Source organism: Triturus cristatus, chromosome 10 (genome assembly GCF_964204655.1).
Source record: "Triturus cristatus chromosome 10, aTriCri1.1, whole genome shotgun sequence".
Lineage (NCBI taxonomy): Eukaryota > Metazoa > Chordata > Amphibia > Caudata > Salamandridae > Triturus > Triturus cristatus.
In genome coordinates this window covers 370,687,641-370,707,988 of record NC_140593.1, presented here as the reverse complement: position 1 = coordinate 370,707,988, position 20,348 = coordinate 370,687,641, and the positions used below count along the sequence as shown (strand labels likewise).

At 44.4% G+C, this 20,348-nt stretch overlaps 1 protein-coding gene across 1 annotated transcript in view; it reads right to left on the bottom strand.

The window, feature by feature from the left end:
• DNAH11 (dynein axonemal heavy chain 11) overlaps nucleotides 1-20,348 on the bottom strand; it is a 3,007,685-nt gene that overhangs the window by 227,831 nt on the left and 2,759,506 nt on the right. Inside the window, exon 76 of the mRNA XM_085631597.1 lies at nucleotides 4,624-4,743. Within this exon, the coding sequence (XP_085487723.1) occupies nucleotides 4,624-4,743 (120 nt within the window). The remainder of the gene's footprint in view (nucleotides 1-4,623; nucleotides 4,744-20,348) is intronic.

Here is a 20,348-nt window from a genome sequence, read left to right as displayed (position 1 = left end):
TTCCTTCCCATAGCATTACAAATGCATCATTCTCTCCTGAAAAATTGACTGCCTCATTCTTCAACTCAGGGTGTTCCACCCGACCGAACCCTTCATCTTTAGAAAACACCCGCATATCTCTGTTAATTTTATGCCTTGCTTTGTCAGTAGCGGCAGGCTTTGCAGCTGCTCTCCACAGCCTCTTTGGAATAAATTCCATCCACAGGACGAAGCATCCTGTTGTCTGATTTCAATTGAGTCCCTCTTCATCTGCTTTAAGAAGGCTAAACCTTTACAAACCACTGATTCATTTTCTCTCAAGTGTAAGACTAACACATCGGGGCATATGTGCCGCTTCAGCAATTTTTTTAAACACCCCAACAATTCTTGCCATCTCATCCCACCTTTGGTGTGCTATGTGATTTTAAACGTTCATTGAGCCCAAGATTCAAACCTTGACCCTTCTGGATTTCATGTGTTTTGTCAAATTTCACAAACAAGTAACCTATGATCCAGATATACAATTTGGTTGGTTTTGGCCCCACCACAGCACCTGAAAAGAACAACATATATGAGAAAAAACAATTGGCATCTTCATCAACACCTCTGCTTTCCCATGCAAACATACCGCCAAAAGCATTCCGATGTCCTTCGACCCAGCTGCATGATTTCACTGCTCGAGCTAGGCCATTCCTCCCCTCCTCTTCCACTGCAGGATCTTCGCAATGCCTGCATCTGTCCTGCTGTCTCCCACTTGCAGTTGTGCCACATCACTCTTCTACCTCATTATAATGCGTGTTGAGGAATTTCTGTCAGTTTCCCCCTGCTTATGCTACAAGCCCACTCCGCTCCATTGCTCTGTCCATCTTTTCCTGAGGGGTGTAATGGTGTAGGCCAAATGGGGGTGGGGGTGTTGGTAAACCCAACCAAGGCCTCATGTCATCCATGAATTTTTACTGTGGTCACTTGACAGCAGGCATAAATAAATGGGCGGGGCTGCAATCCCACGCCAGAACAGTCTTACGCTGAACGTCTTGGTCCCCGGTCAACATCCCATGGGCCCGAACACAACAAGGAGTAGGAGTGAGGGCTGCCATCCCCGCTTAGGTGTGTTTTCCTGCTGCATTGTCCTTAGGTTTGTCCACTGCTGTTGTTGACAACATCAAGTCCTAATTGTTGAAAAAGCGTTTGGAGGAGCATTCTGACCCAAGTATCACCACCATAATGGAGCGTTAGAATATTTATTATAGGTACCAGGCTCCTGGTGAATCTACTGAGGCTTATGTTGCAACACTGCGCATACTCACATCAACGTGTGCTTTCGGCAACATTGACCAAATGATTCAAGACCAAGTGGTCATGCACATGATGTATGTCAGGGCATAAGAAAGGTTGCTATGCCACAAAAACACTTCTTGTGACAAGGTAATTAGAACGATCAAAAGCTGTGAACGCTCAGCTAAGGGTGTAAAGATGCTCAAGAAACCAGGGGAGCGTACAATAGAAGTCAATCTTGTTAAATCCAATACGTGACCAAGACGTGACTGGGTGTAGCCCAGAAGTAGAATTAGCAATACAAAGTCTGATGAAAACAGTGCTGGTGATTGCTATTGGTATGGCTTCAGTAGTAACATAGCCTACAAGAATTGCCCTGCACTTGGAAAGAACTGTTGCATGTGGGGGGAACAGGAACATTTCACGAAAGTAGTCTCTTTAAAAAGGTCATCACTATAAAGAAGATAACAATGCAGACTCTGAAACCTTCTTAAAAGACCTTGTTCTGCTAGTCATTATCCTGTATAGGTGCAGTGCTATAGATCAGCCCAAATGCATCATTCAAGTTAACTAACGTGACGTCACAGTCGTAATTAACACCAGTTCTCCCAACACCAAAATGTTTAAGGAAGTATACAACAGTCTACAACACAAGAATATGCTGCGCCCTAGCAATACCACATTAGGTGTTCAAGGGGGGCACAGCAATAACCTCGACGGCATGTTCAGAGCCAATCTAACTCTCGAAGGAAGATCAACTTCTGTCATGGTGTATGTTGTTGACCGGAGTGTCAACATATTAGGGTGGCCTGAGAGACAAAATGTACACATGATAAGGAATCCAAGCAATGCACCCTTATGTTTTCAGTGTGAATGATGTTGACCTCAATGATGTTTTGAATGAAAATTAGGCTGTTTTTTGTGTAATACATTAGGAAAGCTGAAGGTTCCCAAAATGTCATCAGACCTAAGGAACATGCTATGCCAGTAAAGCAAAAGATACACAGTATACCGCTCTCGACAAGCAGGTATGTTGACAATGTCATTGAATGTTGGCTGAAAGAAGGTGTAATTAAGCCATTTTCAGTATCTTCCTGGTAATCATCTATGGTAGTGGCTAGGAAAAGGAGTGGTGATATCGGACTAAGCAACTAATGATGATTGAAAACCAACCTTTGCCGTACATACATGAGATGGTAGCTACCTTAGGCAATGCCAAGGTATTTTTGACCCTGGATTTCACCACAGCATATCAACAGGTCAAACTTCACAAAGATCCCTGTGAACGTACTTGTTTCGTTACACCCAGAGGAGCATACACATTTTTCCGATTACCCTTTAGCCTCAGTTAACATCAGCAGTTTTTCAGAAAGTAATGAACAAACTTTTCCGTGGCATGAAGGGAGTTAGGGCCTTTCAAGATGATGTACCTGTGTTCACTAATGACAAGGAAAGTCACTTAGAGATTGTGTAAGAGGTCCTTAAACGCCTATGAGCAAGCAGTTTAACTCTTAAATAAAAAGAGAAGTGTAGATTCCTCAAGGACAAAGTGGAGTATTTGGGTCATCCGATTAGTGCGGACAGTGTTGTACCAAATACGAGTTTAGTGCCAGCAATTTTCCAATCTCTGTAACCCACGAATAAAGATAAACGAATGTCCTTCTTAGGACTATGTAAGTTCTACTCCAGGTATTTTTCTCCACAGTTTTATATAGTGCGAACTGGACCCGAAGGTATCAGAGCACTTTACATGAGCACCAGTGGTGCTACAGACAAGACACATTCATTTTTTTAGGCACAGGGAGATTCTGTGATTTGCCCAGAATCACAGGATTTTGAGCGTCCCTGCCAAGACTCGGACCCGGTTCCCCAGCTTCAAGGTCAACCGCATTTAACCAAAAGTGATGCAGACTTCATATGGAACAAAGAATGCACTGACAGGATGTATATCCTTAAAGAGGAACTGCAAAGAGTGCCATTACTCAAGTTTTTTGATGAATTCTTACCATCAGTTGTGACTGTTGAAGCAAGTAATAAGCCAAACTGCACCAGATGGGGAACACCTCATCGCCTTTTACTCTCACAAACTGAAGGATCCAGAAATTAATTACTCTGTGATTGAGCATTTACGGTTGGCATGCGTGTGTACTGTTGCCAAGTTTAAGAGCTTTTTGTGGGGTAGACCTTTCTTGATCAACACTGATCGTGTACATCTAGTGAGTATACTATCAAAGGGTAGGTCTGACAAGGTATTCCTGTGTATCACTAAACTGGCATGCAAGTTACATGAATACATGTTTGAAATTGAGCACATTTCTGGTAAGTTTAATGTACCCGCTCATTACTTCTCTCACGTGCCATGTGATGTATTCTGCTGAAGATAAAGAATGTGAGGGTGATGATGACGTGGCAGTTGCATATGTAAATGGCAAAGCATTTTCTGAACTCTCCTTAGGAAACGATGAGTGGATGGCTACTGTGGCCAGTGACTCAGAGTATTCAAAAGTGTCGGCACTATTTGTAAAGGGTTTGGCCCAAAGAGGAGGGATTAGAAGTGAACCTCAGACTGTATTGGCTGACACACTTCAAAAGGTAGTGTCCCGTCCACCCACAAAGCATTGATTTAACCCCAAATACAGCCACCCCTACATCAAAGGCATGTTTGGGTATAAGTACGGGGGCTCTAACCCTACCAAATCAGTACACTACTGGACCTAGGAAAACTTTTGCTGTAGTAAAGACTGCTGTGCTGTAAGGATTGCCACTTTACCTTGACTGACTATGGAACTGCTTCTCTGCAGTGAGTGAGAGGAAGGGAAGTAAAAGGGGAGATGCAGAGAGAAATGGGGAGGGTGCAAAAGAACGGAAAATGAAGAACATGATCGAAAGACCCAGATGGGAGTGTGGCGAACAATTGGGGGGAAAGGAGAGGAGAAAAATGGGGATGGAGAGAAGTGGGTGTGAGGTAAAGGGGAGTCAAATGTAAAAACTTAGGACAAAAAGTGAAACACAAACATATGTAACACTGTGGTGCAGTAGGAGGGGAATCAGGAGAAGAGGAGAAAGGAAGTAAGAAGTATGGGATAGTAAATACATTTGAGAAAGAACTTGACATGGGTAGAAGGAACAATGAGAAATATAAAATAGCAAGGTTTTGTATTGTGGCACCATCTTTACCTGGACTAAAGAATAAAATATTTCCAAACCTTGCAGTCACTCTGACAGGAATAATAACGGCCCACATACCTCCAGTAGCATGCTTTGTCTTGCAATGATTTGACAAATTCCACAATTACAATGACAACAGAGTGCACTCGATGGAGGTACAGGGCATTGCTTTGAATAAGCCAAAGATGTACTGCTATTTACCATTGTGGGAGTCATGAACTCTTCTAAGTAAGTCTTGCACAGTCTTCTGTCCCAATCATCGGTGATGTGTCCACCATACATGATCTCACCAAACAGGTAACACAAATCCTCCCAAGGCACCTGGAGACAAGGAGGCAATCAATGATTTTGTCTTCACAGCCCAACAATGCATATTTAGTGACATGTCCTTGTTTGACACAGTTGATCAAAACCACATTCACTTCCACTGGTACTGATATTTTTTGGGCTTAATTTTTGCACACTACCAACGCCCCAGCACTTACCTGACCCAATAAGCTGTTTGACCACTTTTTATGAAATACCCACAGAAAAGCACTTCTACAGCTACATCCATTGTGCCAAGTATATCACACCGAAACAGAAACCATAAAGCATATTGGCCTTCCTAATGCAATATGATGTACCCATGCACGTGAGCCATCCGAGGGTCATAGCTGTTCTTTGCAATGAACAAGTAGTCTCGCGAGTGTTACCCCATTATGTCTGAAAGGAAAAACAACTTTCTAGTGTTGCTAGCTGTAACACAAGAGTAAATCAATACCATAGCCTGTGTTTACATTGTGATTAACACTTTGGCCCAGGTATGTTACACTTTGCGCTATCACAAAGTGATGAAAAGTCACACAGAGCAGTGCAAGGCAACACATTTGTAACAATTGTGTGCTAGAAAGGTGCCCTTTTGTCAGAGCCAAACGTGTTTTTCTCAGATTTACTTCAATATATTATTATTGGGGCGTTACAGAGCAAACACCCACATTTTTGGATAAAAAGTCTTTATCTAGTAAGCTTACATTAGGAAAGCATGTGCACTTTTATCCCTTTATGATGACATATCTGCACCTTTACGGGTTAAACTTAAACACACATTCTTTTCTGATTTCTCTTTTGAGGAAATTATTCACGTATAATTGGCATGCTTTACTCAAAAATCATATGTTAAAGTATACACATTTTGTTACTCGTAAATACCGCATTCACAAATACTCCCTCTCTCCCTAAGATGTCTCTTTTCTTTTATAATCGGTGAAAAATAAATAGCTAAAAATCACTGAGAATTCTTTTGTTGGAAGCACTGGAAATGGGGTGGGGGTTCTTAGATCAAGCAAAAGTTCCTACATAATACCTTTTGAGGCATCGCACGCCGCATGCTCATTTTCTAACAATATTTTAATAACGACATGTTATTGCTTGCCTCCCTTTCAACTGTAATATCAGGGTCTTCAAATGAACTTCCACTTAATGATATTCAATCAAGAAATGTTCACAGTTTGATTTGAAATGGTAATGTACCAAAAGCCACCATTATTCATAGATCAATTCATCAGCCATCTGTTATCAGAATTAATCCCTAGTCGAACTCTTGTGGGAACACGATATTCAGCATGTGTTTGATGTGCAACTTTGGAACAAACAGCTAAAATTGCTCAATTTTGTTTTTTAAAATTAAAAATTACTTCTTACTCCAGTTCATATTTGTAGGTTTGATATTTCTGTGTATAGCCTATGTTGAACTTGTAAAAGTGAAGAAGGTATGTTTCTTCAAATCGTATTTTATTGTAACTATGTTAATTCATTCTGGAAAATAATATGGTCCAAATTACAATGTTATATTACTAGACCGTTTTTTTGCCAGTCTGCAAGGGAAATGTGTCACCTCCTTAAAACAACAGGGTGTAAACCTTGTAGGTTCTGTTGCAAATAAAAGTCTGTGAGAGCTTGTGATCAGAGCATGACTCCAGGGCCTGTGACGTCTACGCCCAGATGAACCAGAATACAACATTTGACCACAAGGCAAAGCTCAACGTCAATAAGCACAGGAAGACTTCTCACTGTGACCGGTCGAAGTCAAAAGGCAAGTCCCATTCCCGAAGTCATTTCCACAGCAAGTCCTTATCACTGTGAAAGTCTTCATTTAAGTACAAATACAAGCACAAGAAGTCAAAGTGGGAATCTGACCTTTCCTGACGCTCTCAAACTCCCGAGAGGGTGTGAGGGGGTCAGTGTGCTTCTCTGTTTCGCTTTGAACATTGAAGAGCTAATTCCGAGTTTTGCCCCAATGCAACCTGTATTTTCAGGTCAGTCGATGACGTTGCAGCAAATAAAGTCCTTTATGGAGGCCAGGCTGCACATATTTGGCACGTTTCCAGCTCCCTCACGCGTGCCTTTGTGTTCCGCATTGGCTTTGATTGCAACTTTGCACTGGTCTCTCCCCACGTCCTGCCACAGAAAAGAGTGATTTTTTTGGCACGTTCATGTAGTGGGCTGTGGAGGTCCTTGAACAGTAACTCCATACAATGGAGGTCAAAACAAAATTGTGATGGTGGTTCTTCAGCCTGGGAAGGCACCTACTAAATCTCTTTTGCAATTCAACAAGACCTGAACAGACACACTCTTAGGCACGGGGCGAAGCCGTGCTATGAGCCTCCAGTCAACAGGGAGGTAGCGCACCACCACAGACTGGCACTGGGTGATCCTGACTTCTTCACCTAACACCATATGCCAGAAAATCTGCTGAAGCATCCACCAGCAGAGTCAACCCCACAGGAAGACCTTATTGTTGTTTCAGTTGCTGCCCCAAGTGTGACCGGTATGGGTCCTGTGCTTACTGTAACATTGCAAGAAAGCTACACCCAACTAAAGATCCCCAATAAGGGCAAAACTTGTTCCGGTTCAGGAAGGAACTGACCTGGCAGTTGAGGCTCGACTGCTCCTATTGGTGCAGGGTCAATACTTATTTGCCTATGACTAGGTCCAAATTGAGTTGGCATGGTGGGTGAAAAAACATGAACTGGAGTGTGGCCCTGAGCAATTTCCAGTGGCTGAAATTAATTCAAGCATTCCATCCATTAACTTGTTTTTATTGCAGTTGCCGCCCTCAGTGTGATGGGTATGCCCACATATAGGTCCCATGCTCACTGTGCCACTGGAACCAAGCTACACCTGACTTAAGAGCCAGGTTAAGTTGAATCCGGTTTTGAGTTGCTTGTGTTCCAGTTCAGGAGTGACCTGGCCTAGCACCTCAGGGTAGACTGTTAAGCTGTGTTGTGAGGAAATGGGTTTTTGCAGGCTCACCTCCACTTTGTGACTATTAGGTACTGGAGTAATGACTCAGAGTGCACTGAGGCATGCAAACCATACTGCAGTGTCAGTACTCCGACCGTTAAAAGTGTATGCTTTATTGGCTTATAACCTATAACCAATTGGCATAGGCTAACTTACTTATAAGTCCCTAGAATATGGTTCCATGGGCCTGTGAGTTAAACTGTCCCTCATGGGCTGCAGCACGTATTGTAACACCACAAGTGTGACAAAGTAAAACATGTCTCCCAATCTGCCTGCAGACTGATGGAGCAGTTCTAAACTGCTACCTCGACCTTGCCATTTTAACTAATTGCAAATTCCAGCCTTTCCTTCTTAATATTATAAGTCATCCCAACAATAGGCCTGTGGACTCCTAAGGCAGTGTGCTATCTATTTAGAAAGTAGGGCATGTGTTTCATATGTTTTAACGCTAAGAACACAAAATTGCCATTTTTAAAGTAGACAGGCTGGTAGATCCATTTTCAAGAACAGGGTTACACACTGATAACTCAGCTGTTCTGACATCTGAATGGGACCACTAACGTTGGTACTTCAAGGTATCAAAAGAATAATTGCATCAAACCTGGCTTGAGGCCCACATCTTATTTAGTTCAACTTGTGAGTAAAAGGCAACTTTAGAAAGTTGCCATTCTGCTGCCCATGTTTTCTAGAGGCCATTTAGGGTTGCTACCCAAGAGACAGCTTTCTGCCTTCCTGGGGAGAAGGCTTTTAAAAAAAATACAGTACAGAAGATAATAGAGGGAGGGAGGGGGGGCTGAGACAGTAGGCCATTTCTATGCACATAGCCAATGACAATCACATAAACCATCAATGTAATACAATAATACACTGAAAATAAAGTATGTAAAATATGGGGGTTAGGTAAGAAAGGCAAAGAAGTAAGATGCATAAAGTCAGTAATAGAGCGGGATAAGGTAACAATTGGAAAAAAATCATACATCTGTACCCTGAGTGTTCTGTCCTGTGGAAGTGGGACGTACTGAAGCCCTTGGGGTGGGCTCTGGGGAGTCTGGGGCGACGGTGAGAAGATATGTATGGAGGAGCTGCCAAATATCATTTGGTCAGGCTGTGGGTAGTTGTAACGAAGCATGGACCTCGCTAGTTAAGTAGCATTAGGACATACTACAAACCCAGGCCGTGGCCGTGGGACACACTGTTCTACCCCAGTAAAGTGCAATCTCCTGTTTGGCCAAAAGAAGAACAATGGCTGCAAGACTGTGGTGCATTACAGAAATGAATGCGAGATTACCCAGCATTGCCAGAAAAAAGAGAACGACCAAAGTTATTGAGAGCATGTGGGACACAGCATCAAACACCTCTGTCCAGTACATTACAATAACTGGGCAGGTCCAGGTAAGGTGGGAGGAATCGGCATCCGGGGATCGGCACTTAGAACAGTTTGATGATCAAGTGCAGTCAATTAGCCATACCCGCTGGAGTAAAGTAGTATGATCTGTGTAAGAATCGAAACTTTGGTCTGTGTACAATAGAAGGCCCAGTCCTTGTCAGAGATAGAGTGGCCCAGGGCCTCCCAATGCCGTCCCACCCCACTCTACTCCCAGTGTGTCTTAGGGCTATGCATGCACGAAAGAATTTGGACATTAAGTGCGAGCTATTTATTAATTAAGGTCCCAAAGGTTTGGCGACCGTATTTGGCCATGGTGCACTGCACAAGTCCCTCGGCTATCAGTGGCAGTCAAGGATTGGAGGTAACGGGGAGGTCAGGGGAGTATAAAAAAGGTAAACTCAATACCCCACTTAGCTTTCAACATGCCCAAAAGTTAATTGACAGTGTTTGGATATCTGCGGGGTCTAGTTGAAGGCCTCTAGGTAGCAGAGCATTCAGAGACAATGGGGCCGCTAGGTCCCGTTCTGGCTTGGCATAAGGAAGTCTGGCATCTGGGTGGAACCAATGGTATGGGAAGTAGGCGAGGACAACTAGATGGTAGATTCAGAAATCAGGGACAGAAAACCCAACACGTTCATATGGTAGGGTGAGAGTATCCCATGCTATCCGAGGCCTGTGACCCACCCACACCAGCTTCAGCAGAAGGCCGTGAGGGTTTGAAAAAAGAGGTCATCACAGGAATAGGAATGTTCATGAATAGGTACAGAAAATGGGGGAGTGTCACCATTTCAACAATAGCAATACAGCCTGCCTCGGAAAGTGGAATTTGTAGCCAATGGTCGATTTATGTCGCGAGTCTGGTCATGGCTGGGCCGCAATTTGAACTGATAATCTGTTTATTATTTCTACGGATGATGATACCTATATACTTAGTGAACTCCGTAGACCATTTGAAGGGATATTCGCTTGCAGGAGGAGTGGTATTATCAGTGAGGGGGAATAGCTCGAACTTCGCCCAATTGATGCAGAGGCCAGACAATGCACCTAAATGAATAATTTCCCAAATGATAGGAGTTAGGTTTTCTGAGGGTATATCGTTGGCATATATCGAGTTGAGGAATGGACCAGGTTGGAACTGAAGACCGCAATGCATATGATACTCCTGGAGATGGCGCATCAAGGTGTCCATGGTTATGATAAACATTATGGGGAGAGAGGGCAGCCTTGTCTAGTGCCTCAAGATGTAGCAAATGATTTAGAAAGGGAACCATTAAGATGGACCCTAGCTGTGGAACTGGAATATAGTAAAGAGATAAGAGCTGTAAATCTACAAGGGATGCCCAACTTGCATAGTCTCATGGATAAAAGGCCACTCTAGAAAGCGAGCACTTTTTCTGCATCCAGGAGGGCAACCACTGACAGGATATCTGGGGATATCTAATTCAGAACGGAAAAGACAGTTAGAAGATTTTGTGAGGTGGATCTTTAAGGGATAAAGCCAGACTGCACCGGGGATAAAACGCATTCGAGTAACAATGACAGTCTATTTGACAGGGCCTTTGTGAGGATTTTGTTATCAAAATTATGCAGTGAGAGTGGACTATAGGATGCACAACACGTGTGGTCTTTACCTGGTTTAAGTAGCAAGAATATTGCCGCCTACTGCATCGTGGGTGGAAGGGCTCTAGTCTCAAGGTCCTCTGCGTACACTTCAAGTAAATGTGGAATCAAGATGTTTTTGTATGCTTTATTTAAGGAGCCAGTGAAGCCGTCTAGGCCGGGGGATTTAGTGCCATCCAATGAGTCGATCGCCTGGGCAATCTCCTTGGCGGCGAACAGTTCATTCAAGAAACATGACTGTCCATTGGAAAAACATACCACTGCGATCTCCTCAAGGTAGGACTGTTGGTCCTTGATCTCAGATGACAGGTGGGAGGTATACAGAGCCTGATTATAAGAGACCATTACCTCCATTATATGCTCGTTTTACGTGATAGAAGTTCTGTAATGTGTCCCCGTAGGTCAAGGGGGATGTAGGAGAAGAGCCAATGTTCTCTCGGGGCGCTCGCCCTTACTGCAGTGGAACGCTGCCGAGTATTTACAGAGGAGGAATACCTCCCTCTCAGCCAAGTCATGGAACTCCTCCAATAGGACAGAGCACTCACGAAGGGCCGCAGGAGGGGGGGTGGGGAGTGTCACCCTCACTATCCAGAACCAGGAGAGCAGCCTCCACCTGGGCCAGGCTACAATGAATATCATGAAGCATGCTAAAGAGTTTGGAAATACAACAGCCACAAATGTATGCCTTAAAGGCAACCCAGAGTGTAGCGTAACTCGTGACTGAGTTGAAGTTTATCTCAAAGTATTCGGTTATAGTGGTTTGAAGCTCAGAGCGAAGAACCAAGTCTAGCAGGGCCGATGAAGAGAAGGAGCAGCGACATTCCCAACCGCCCAGTATGGAAAGGTAAGTTGCAGTCTGAAGGGTACATGGTCCAAGAGCATACGAGGTAGGATCTGCCCTGATCCATGGAATGCAAAAACAACAGTTGATGGACAGAATGCAGAACAATGTCATACATTCACCCCAGTACAGAGATCTGGGCCTAAATCCATCGTTTTTTTGTTCACCATGCCATTCCAGTTTGAACCCAGCCATATGCAAATCAGTCTTGACCCTGTGCCTCATGGGAACAGTCCAGCCCGAACTGCCAAGCCAGGTCTTCCCTGGACTGGAAACAAGCATCCAAGGACCGATTTTGGGGTTTCACCCCTCTTCAGCCAAGATAGCTTGACTCCAGCGGCATGGAGAGCACGGGACCCACGTCTGGGCATACCCGTCCTACGCGGGGTGACAAATGCAAAAACAACAATTGATGGAGAGAATGCAGAACAATGTCATACATTCACCCCAGTACAGAGATCTGGGCCTAAATATATTGTTTTTTTGCTCACCATGCGATTCCAGTTTGAACTCAGCCATATGCAAATCAGTCTTGACCCTGTGCCTTCTGGGAACAGTCCAGCCTGAACTGCCAAGCCATGTCCTCCCTGGGCTGGAAATAAGCATCCTAAGACTGGTTTCGGGGTTTCACCCCTCTTCAGCCAGGATAGCTTGATTCCAGCAGCATGGAATAGCACAGGCCGAGACAAACCAGTAATCCAGCCTCGTTCAAACCGAGAGCCGTGCAGAATAAAAAGTGTAGCCTAAGGTAGTGAGATAGCAATGACTGCAGATGTCTCAGAGAGCATAATGCTGGATCACGTCTTGAAGGGTAGTGAAAGAGTGGGGTTTGTTTCTGGGGTATACGCTTGAGGAATCCAGTGCATGGTCCAGGAGTATATTCAGGCCCCCTCCCATCACACTGGCATAGAGTTAATACGTTCTGGTAAAAGAGGGGGTCATCAGTATTGGGCGCATACAAGTTAAGAATAAGTTTCCATCCCAGCATTGCCCCCACCACCAGTACATATATGCCCCGGTCATTTGCAACATTGGTGTAATGCTGAAAAGGGAGCTTATTGTGAATAATGATACAGACACCCATTGCATAGGAGCTGTAAGTAGCAAAATAGCGGTGTGATCCATAGGATTTAGCAAAGGCAGTAGAGAAGGGAGATGCGTCTCCTGCAGAAAGGCAACTTGAATGTCATGCTGTGTGAGATATAATAATATCAGTTTGCTTTTTTAAGGGTTATTCAATCCACGAACATTCCTTGTGAGGAATGTAAGATCTATAGAGCTTCTGGAGTCTCCCAACTGTATGTCATGAAAGTATAAATGTCGGTGAGCATCAGTTAATCGGTATGGCACTCAGTTCTGTCTCATCGGGAGAAGGGAAGAAATGAATTATAGAAGGAGGAAAAAAAGGGGGGGGACAAAACACCAATACCATTAAGAATATTCCACTTACTCCACCCCTCACCCACACCAGGTAAAGAGGGCCTAGGGAATCCCAATAAAGCCCCACTGCACACAAAAAAACTGAGAACAATCAGAAACATCCACAGGGTGGGCAACGCATCAGAACTTTGTGCCCAGGTATGAACAGGTGTGTATTGGCCGTACTATGGAAAAGCAGCAGCCGGCTGATGGTGAGAATAGAGCAAACGTCCCAAAGAAAGGGAGATTGTGTTCCTTCGTATTACGATAGCAAAATGACAGTACCAGCATCAGGGAAGCCAGGCAATTCAATGGGATTCAAACAGGTTGGCGCTGTTTGAAATGCGAGTTTCTAGGGTAGAGCAGTCCGAGTCAGTAAGGCCTCGGGAGGGGCTTGTGTGTCCCAATTGCTGGCAAAAGGAGAGGACTTTAGCAGGAGACTACGAAAAAAGCTCTAGGAAGAAGGCTTACTGTTTGAAGAGGTTTTACCTTTCCCTTGCAGAAAGCCAAACGGTGTGAGCTCAGAAGGTGGGCTTCAAAGTGGAAGGTACCTCTGAAGGACAAATGGTGGGCACACACAAGCGAGTCTGCTCTTTTGTTTTGGTAGACATTCAGGTGTTGGGGACAGAGAGGAGAGAACAGTTGGCAATCCAGGTTTCCCAGGGCATGTAGCCCTCATTTAGCCATCCCTCGAGGGTGTGTGATTAAGCTTCACACACGCAAAGAATGGTTCTGCCATCTTAAGAGTGGGCAGAATATTGTACTCTGGGATAGCTAGATGCCACACTTTGCAGGAAGTCGTTGTCAAGTGGGAAGGGACCTGGTAGGTCATTGGCCAGTAGTCATTGCATGCCGCGGGCAAATTGTGAGCATAAAAGTGGGACCCAGACCTCAGATCACGTCTGCACTGGAAAGAGGATTGAAGAAGAACTGTCCTGCTGTTCCCTGGACCTGGGAAAGCGAGGACATGCACCAACGACTGGAATGCACCTGCTGATTCCTGGCCTAGCAAAGACAGCACTGTGCTTGTGGTGCTCTGCTTGAGGAAAGTTGTCACCATTCCCCAGTCAGAAGAGGTGAACTCATATTGCCGGTTGACTGTCTTCCTGTCCAGGACCCCAAAAGATGAAGAAGCCTTCCTTGGGGAGTTGATAGCCACAATTGCTTGAACGCTACTGACCGTGGCTGACTGAACTTCGGGATGTTAAGCATCAGCCTTGCCGCAGCGTTCTGTACCACCTGAAGCTTGTTCAGGGAGCCTGTGCTGATGTTAAGGTACAGAGCGCTGCAGTAGTCCAGCCGGGCCCATGGTGAAGAGGACCCCCAGATTCTTAGCAGTATTGACCGGAACAGGAAGGGGACCGCAATCTGCGGGCCACCAAGCAGTAGACCAGATGGAATTCTGTGGTCCAAAGACTAGCACCTTGGTTTTGTCCGCATTGATGTTTAATGAATTGTCCTTCAGCCAGCGTATGATGCTGGACATACATTGATCGAAAGTTTGGGCAACCATTGGCAACTCATTAGATATGGAGTCAATGATTTGTGTGTCATCCACATAGGAGAGCACCTGGAACACGAACCATCTCACCAGTCGTGCCAGGGGGGTCACATAAAGGGTGAAAAGAGTGGGGCTGAGTGAGGATCCCTGGGGGACCCCACAAGGAAGGCCAAAGGCCTCTGCTTTAAAGCCTCTCGCAGTCGCTGAGTCATGCATACTGGGGACATGGTATTGAATGCTGCCAAGAGGTCGAGCAGAATCAACACCGCAGATCCGCCTTGGTTGACCTGCATGCGGATACAGTCAGAGGCTGCTACCAAGGCGGATTCAGTGCTGTGGCCAGCCTGAAATCCATTCTGAGAGCTGTCCAGGATTTCCTGGGATTCAATATGTTTCATCAGCTCATCATTGATCGATTTTTCCAGGATTTTGGCCAGGGCGGTTAGAAGGGAGATAGGTCGAAAGTTCTTCGGCTCTGATGGCTCGACGCTGTGTTTTTTAAGAAGTGGTGAGACAATTGCTTCCTTCCGGGTGGCAGGATAGTGCCTGGACATGAGTGGGTTATTGAACAGGAAGTTAGCTATTGGGTCAGTGGCAAGTCTGAGTGTGGACCTCATGCAAGGAACAGTGGGTGATCTAGGCTTTAGGCCAAGTAAAATTTTCTTGGTTTGTGGAGCTAGGATTAGAGGAAAAGAGGACAGAGCAGGTTTCCCAGGAACCTACCTGCAGCTTCCCCTTCAGTGGGTTTGCGTTTTCGCCTTCAGCAACCTTCATGATAGGTTCATCCTCTATGGTTGGGGCAAACTCGTGAAAGATCTTAAGGACTTTCTCCTGGAAGTAGAGTGCTATCCTGTCACAAAAGTCTTGGGAAGAGTTCAGGAGCTGTGTCCCAGGGGTCTCAGCAAACTCCTTTATGACTTTGAAAAGCATGCCAGATCAGTTGTCTGCTGACACTATCTTATCAGTGAGAAAACGCGATTTGGCATGGAAGATGATGTGTTTGTAGTCCAGCAGGAGAGATTTCTGCTTGGCTTTTTCCTGAGGGCAGGGATCCACACGCCATTTCCGTTCTTGTCTACGGCAGAGGTACCTGAGAGCCATGAGCTCTTCCGAAATCCGAGGGTTTAGCTCATTTAATGACATAATTTTTGAATGCAGAAATATTTCCAATGCTTAGGTAATCTGTTTGAAAAAGCCCTCTGCTGTGTGTGGGGGGGGGGGGGGGAGGGGTGAGTGATGTGATTCTCACCCAAGACTGAGACCATGGCAGCCATCCAGGCTGTAAACTTGTTCAATCCCCTACACCGTATATGTTTGGGGGGAACCTAGGTTGGCTTTAGTGGGATGAGGGAGAGTGGTGTTAAAGTCGACCAGCCATTGATCAACCTAGCTGAGAGGCTGAACTGCCTCGATCTTAAGACTGTTGTGGTTAGCAAAAATGCAATCCAGGGTATGGCCAGCCCTATGGGTGGGAGAATGGACAAGTTGCTCAAATCCCATGGAAGTCTTGAGGTCAAGAAGGTGAGCGGAGTCCATGCCTTGTTTGTTTTCAATATGGAAATTAAAATCCTCTAGGATAGTGTAGAGAGCCATGGTGACAATGCAGATGTGTACAGATCCTTGTCTATCTTTTTTAGGCACTATCACTATGGAAGAAACCCAGGCAGTTGCACCATTGGAACGTTCGAATGATATCATGTTTGAGCAATGATTCAGGTTCTTTTTCAAACAACGTCCTGTGCATGAAATGCAACTAGTCTGCGTCTTTGAGCAATAGTACGGATGCCCTCATTAATGTGTAATTGTACTTTCATAGTTGTGAGTTTTCTGAACCAATGAAACAACAAAGGGAACCGACTTACTATTTTGTGATGAGCATTCATGTTATGGTTCACTGATGTCAGTCTCATATCAGCAGCTGTGCTGAAACTGAGTAAACAAGCACTTGACGCCATACCTTGAAGTAGATGAATGTGTGCTTGTACTTTCTATTTCTTGTGCTTCATTGTTGCTTCAAATGAACCATGACTTTTTAATGGCATTGATGCAGCCCATGTATACACTTGAGTTTTTACTATGGCGTAAGTCATGGCAATCAAGATAGTTCATTGTATTTCTTCTGGGGCATTATATTGATCAACACACCCCGTCGATAATTAAAGGTATTGAGCAACTGTTTACTTTTAGTTTAATCTTCTGACAATGGTTGAATGACTTTGGTGCTTTTTATTTCGACATTTCTGTGACTTGTTTTTTATTTAACAAGTGGCCAGTCCAACATTTGCAAATTTTTCTGAGGCAAAAATCGACATTGCACATCCATTGTCTTCAATTTCAGTTGATGTTGATACTGAAGAACTTTGTGATTGTGATTTAGATGATGTCCAACTTTGTTTGTTGTTGATTTGCCTCAATTGATAGGGTTGCTTGGCCTTGTGGGCATGCCCCAAATGTCACTTCTTAAGCTTTAGGGCAGCCATTTTGACTTTGCGCCGTGACACACTTATTCTTTCTTTCGCCTTGCAAACCGTTACAAAATGGTTTTCCTTCCCACAGCCTTTGAAAACCTGTCCAATTGCAGAGCATTTACCGCTGTGTGGAAATGAAAATCCACACCGGAAACACAACTTATTTTTCCATGGAGACATCACTCGGTGTCCCTCTGCCTTTTGCTTTGGCTGACTTTTCTTGTTCATGACTGACTCACCTTGGGCACCTCTGACCTCCATGTCAGAAGCTTGTGAATCAGCCCATTCTTCAGTGCTGGCAGCCATGAGAACTCCCTCCAGACAGAGTTTCTCTCAGCATTCATCATCTGAATCTGACAGGCATTCGTCAAAAACTCTGAGAGGTATATCTTCCTCTTCATTAAATTAATTGAACTTACCATGTTTGATGAGTGTAGCCAATCTCTCAACAAATTCATCAATGGTTTTGCATACTTTTTGTCATTCTTGACTAAAAACTCACCTTTCCTAATCCACATTCGTCATTGGATTGAACTTGAAATTCAAGGTTTCTTTTATTTTACGGTATGTAATTTAGTCAACTCGCTGCATTTTCTTTAAGACTTCTTTTACACCTTCACCAACTATATTTGTAAGGTATTTGATAATCTTCTTATCTGTTTCTTCTAGCGCATCAATGAAATCATCAAATGGCTCTATCCAAGCAGTCCATTTGTCGCCAATATTCAGCTTTTTTGGTGGTATCGAATGTTGGTGGTGGTTTCAAGAAGACGGCAGCATTGTAACCATTTATGAGATTGGCTGACACTGAGGGATGAGTTCTCTCTGACAATGTTGTCCGCTAGGACCTGCTTCATCCATACCATCTCTAAGGCATTTTGCTGTGCTGGCCTCTGGTTCACCTTGGACAGTCTATGGAACCTTGACCTTCATCTTGGCCTCAATGGGAGCCCTTTACTTTTCTGGAGACCTGTGGTGGTGTTCTAGCCCCCACCCAGCAGGTTTGGTGGTGTGCCGCTTCGTGTATGCATGGCTCTGTAAGCACAACTCTGGATGGTCACTCCACCTAACGCTGTGGTATGATGACTCTCATTACTCAGTTCTGGTAAGCAAATGACTGCTTCTTGTATTTGACCTGCTTTGTATTTAGGCGTCTCTTTGTACTGTCTGACACCTGGTTGATCCGTGCCATGCAGCGCTTCTGGTCGCTGCTTTATCTTGCAATTTGCTGTTGCTATTTGCTGCTCTTTCAAAGCCTGTATGCATCTGCCTTTGACATTATCACTACATATTATGTATAGATTTAAGTTGCGTAGTAGTGCAGTATCTCTTTATATGGCCTTACCAGCAGGTTCTTAGCAAACGATGTGTAGACTTCTCAGTAAAGCTTTATTTTCATTATATTCAACTGCTTTACAGGGGATGGAGTTGCGCTTTGACTCCACAAATGCGAAACGTCAATTCAGCACTTCGACTGAGACACACATGGCATGCACAATCTGTTTGCTGGACCAGGGAAAACTCTCTGGGAGAGCACTGTTGATCTTTCAGTTACTGATCCCCCATCTCGTCCTCAGTTGTAGCATCCCCTCAGCCTGAGTAGCCGCTAATGACTACGCCACACACAGAGCTTAGTATAACGCACCTTTATTCTTCTATATGTAACTGCAAACTCAACATTCTATTCTATTCTTAAGTTCTTGTATGGCTCATGGCTACCCGGGGCATATCAGCACTCTAACAGACATTGAGTGTTAGTAGCTGTAAGGGGTTAGTCGCTGAACAGCCAGGACCTCATGGCTTTGGGAAAGGGAAGTTCGGGCTCCAGTAGGCGCAGTTCCAGAGGTACAGAATTCCAGAGTGTAGGTCCAGGAAGAACGTGGAGTGGCTGCTCCATCGTGACAAATAGATCTTTGGAAACTTCAGTAGGTGGGCTGAGGAGGATCGGAGATGTCTCCCAGCCAAATATGGAGAGGCTAAAGGTCTTAAGAGTACGGGACCTTTTTTATTGATTGCCCTATGCATGATGCATAGGGTCTTGAACTGAACTCAACGTTCCACCGGAAGCCAATGTAGGTGTCTGAGAGCCCTAGAGGCAGACTGATCTTTAGGAATATTCATCAGAAGTCATGCAGCCATATTCTGCACAGTCTGCAACCTTCTGACAACGTAATGGGAAGAGCCAAGATACAAGGCATTCCCATAATCAAGACATGATAGCGCAAGGGCATGGAGATCACTCTTCTGGCTGTGAAAGGGAGAAGGTTAAGAATCTTCCTCAACATTCTCAGGGTGCCATAGCAACTGGCAGCAAGCTTTTTGGCTTAATAGTCCATTGTAATACTGGAGTCCAGTCACATCACAAGGCTCTTTATCAAGCTTTTTGGAATAAGCAATTTGTTCAAGCAGTCAGGTAGGGTGCTCAGGACATTACTGCAGAAGGTGTTGCCCAGCAATATAACTTCAGTTTTATCCTTGAGTTTAAATTTACAGCTGGCCATCCTGAAGGCAGGGAATCAGGGATGAGTGAATACAGTTGGGGTCGATGGAAACTGCCATAACTAACTGGTTGTCAACGGCATAAGAAACCACGTATGAGTCCACAATTTTGGCAAACATTCTAACCCTGCATTCACTTAACTACACTCTAACACTTACGTTAGAGTTCCACAGAGTCCATCAGAGCCAAAAGGGTTCTGTCAGTGCTAACTCATACAACACTGCACGTCCCTCATTGTGAGCCCAGCTTCTCCACTAAATCTAAAACAAATAATTTTTTATGCTAAATCAGATTTCAAAAATACAGGATAATAGTAACTCTGTTTTCTCATACAGGAAATTACTAAGAGAACATGCCTAACATCCAATACTCTTGATTATTAGAGCTGGCTGAAATCGTATGTCAATTAAGTTATCTCCAGAATGTATCGCTGGTTTAAAAAATAATTTTCTACAATTGTAAAGCCACGAAGAATGATGCAATGCTTCAACCTGAAGAGTGATTTTCAACTGCAGAACTTTCAGGACAGAAACTATATTGACCTGTGTTTTTATTGGCAAACTATGTGCATACCTTTTCTGCTTCGAAAATCACACACCCTCCCCCCCACACACACATTCAAATCCTTTCTGGAGTAATTTTAGACATTCTGGCCCACCAGTGATCTAGTAAGGCAATATGTCAGCACTAGACAGCCGCAGCATCTGGTTTCAATTGCCCCACCTGTCCATCCCATTAGAAATGTTTGGTTATGAACACATACTTCATAAGCTGGTAACAGTTGCTGGAACCATTAAACTCACCCAGAGAGTAAGAGGCCTAATTACTGTGTAAACAACAAGGTTTCTAGATGTTTCCTAAATATCACAAAGTTAGAGAGACATCTAATTTCCAAAGGTAGTGAG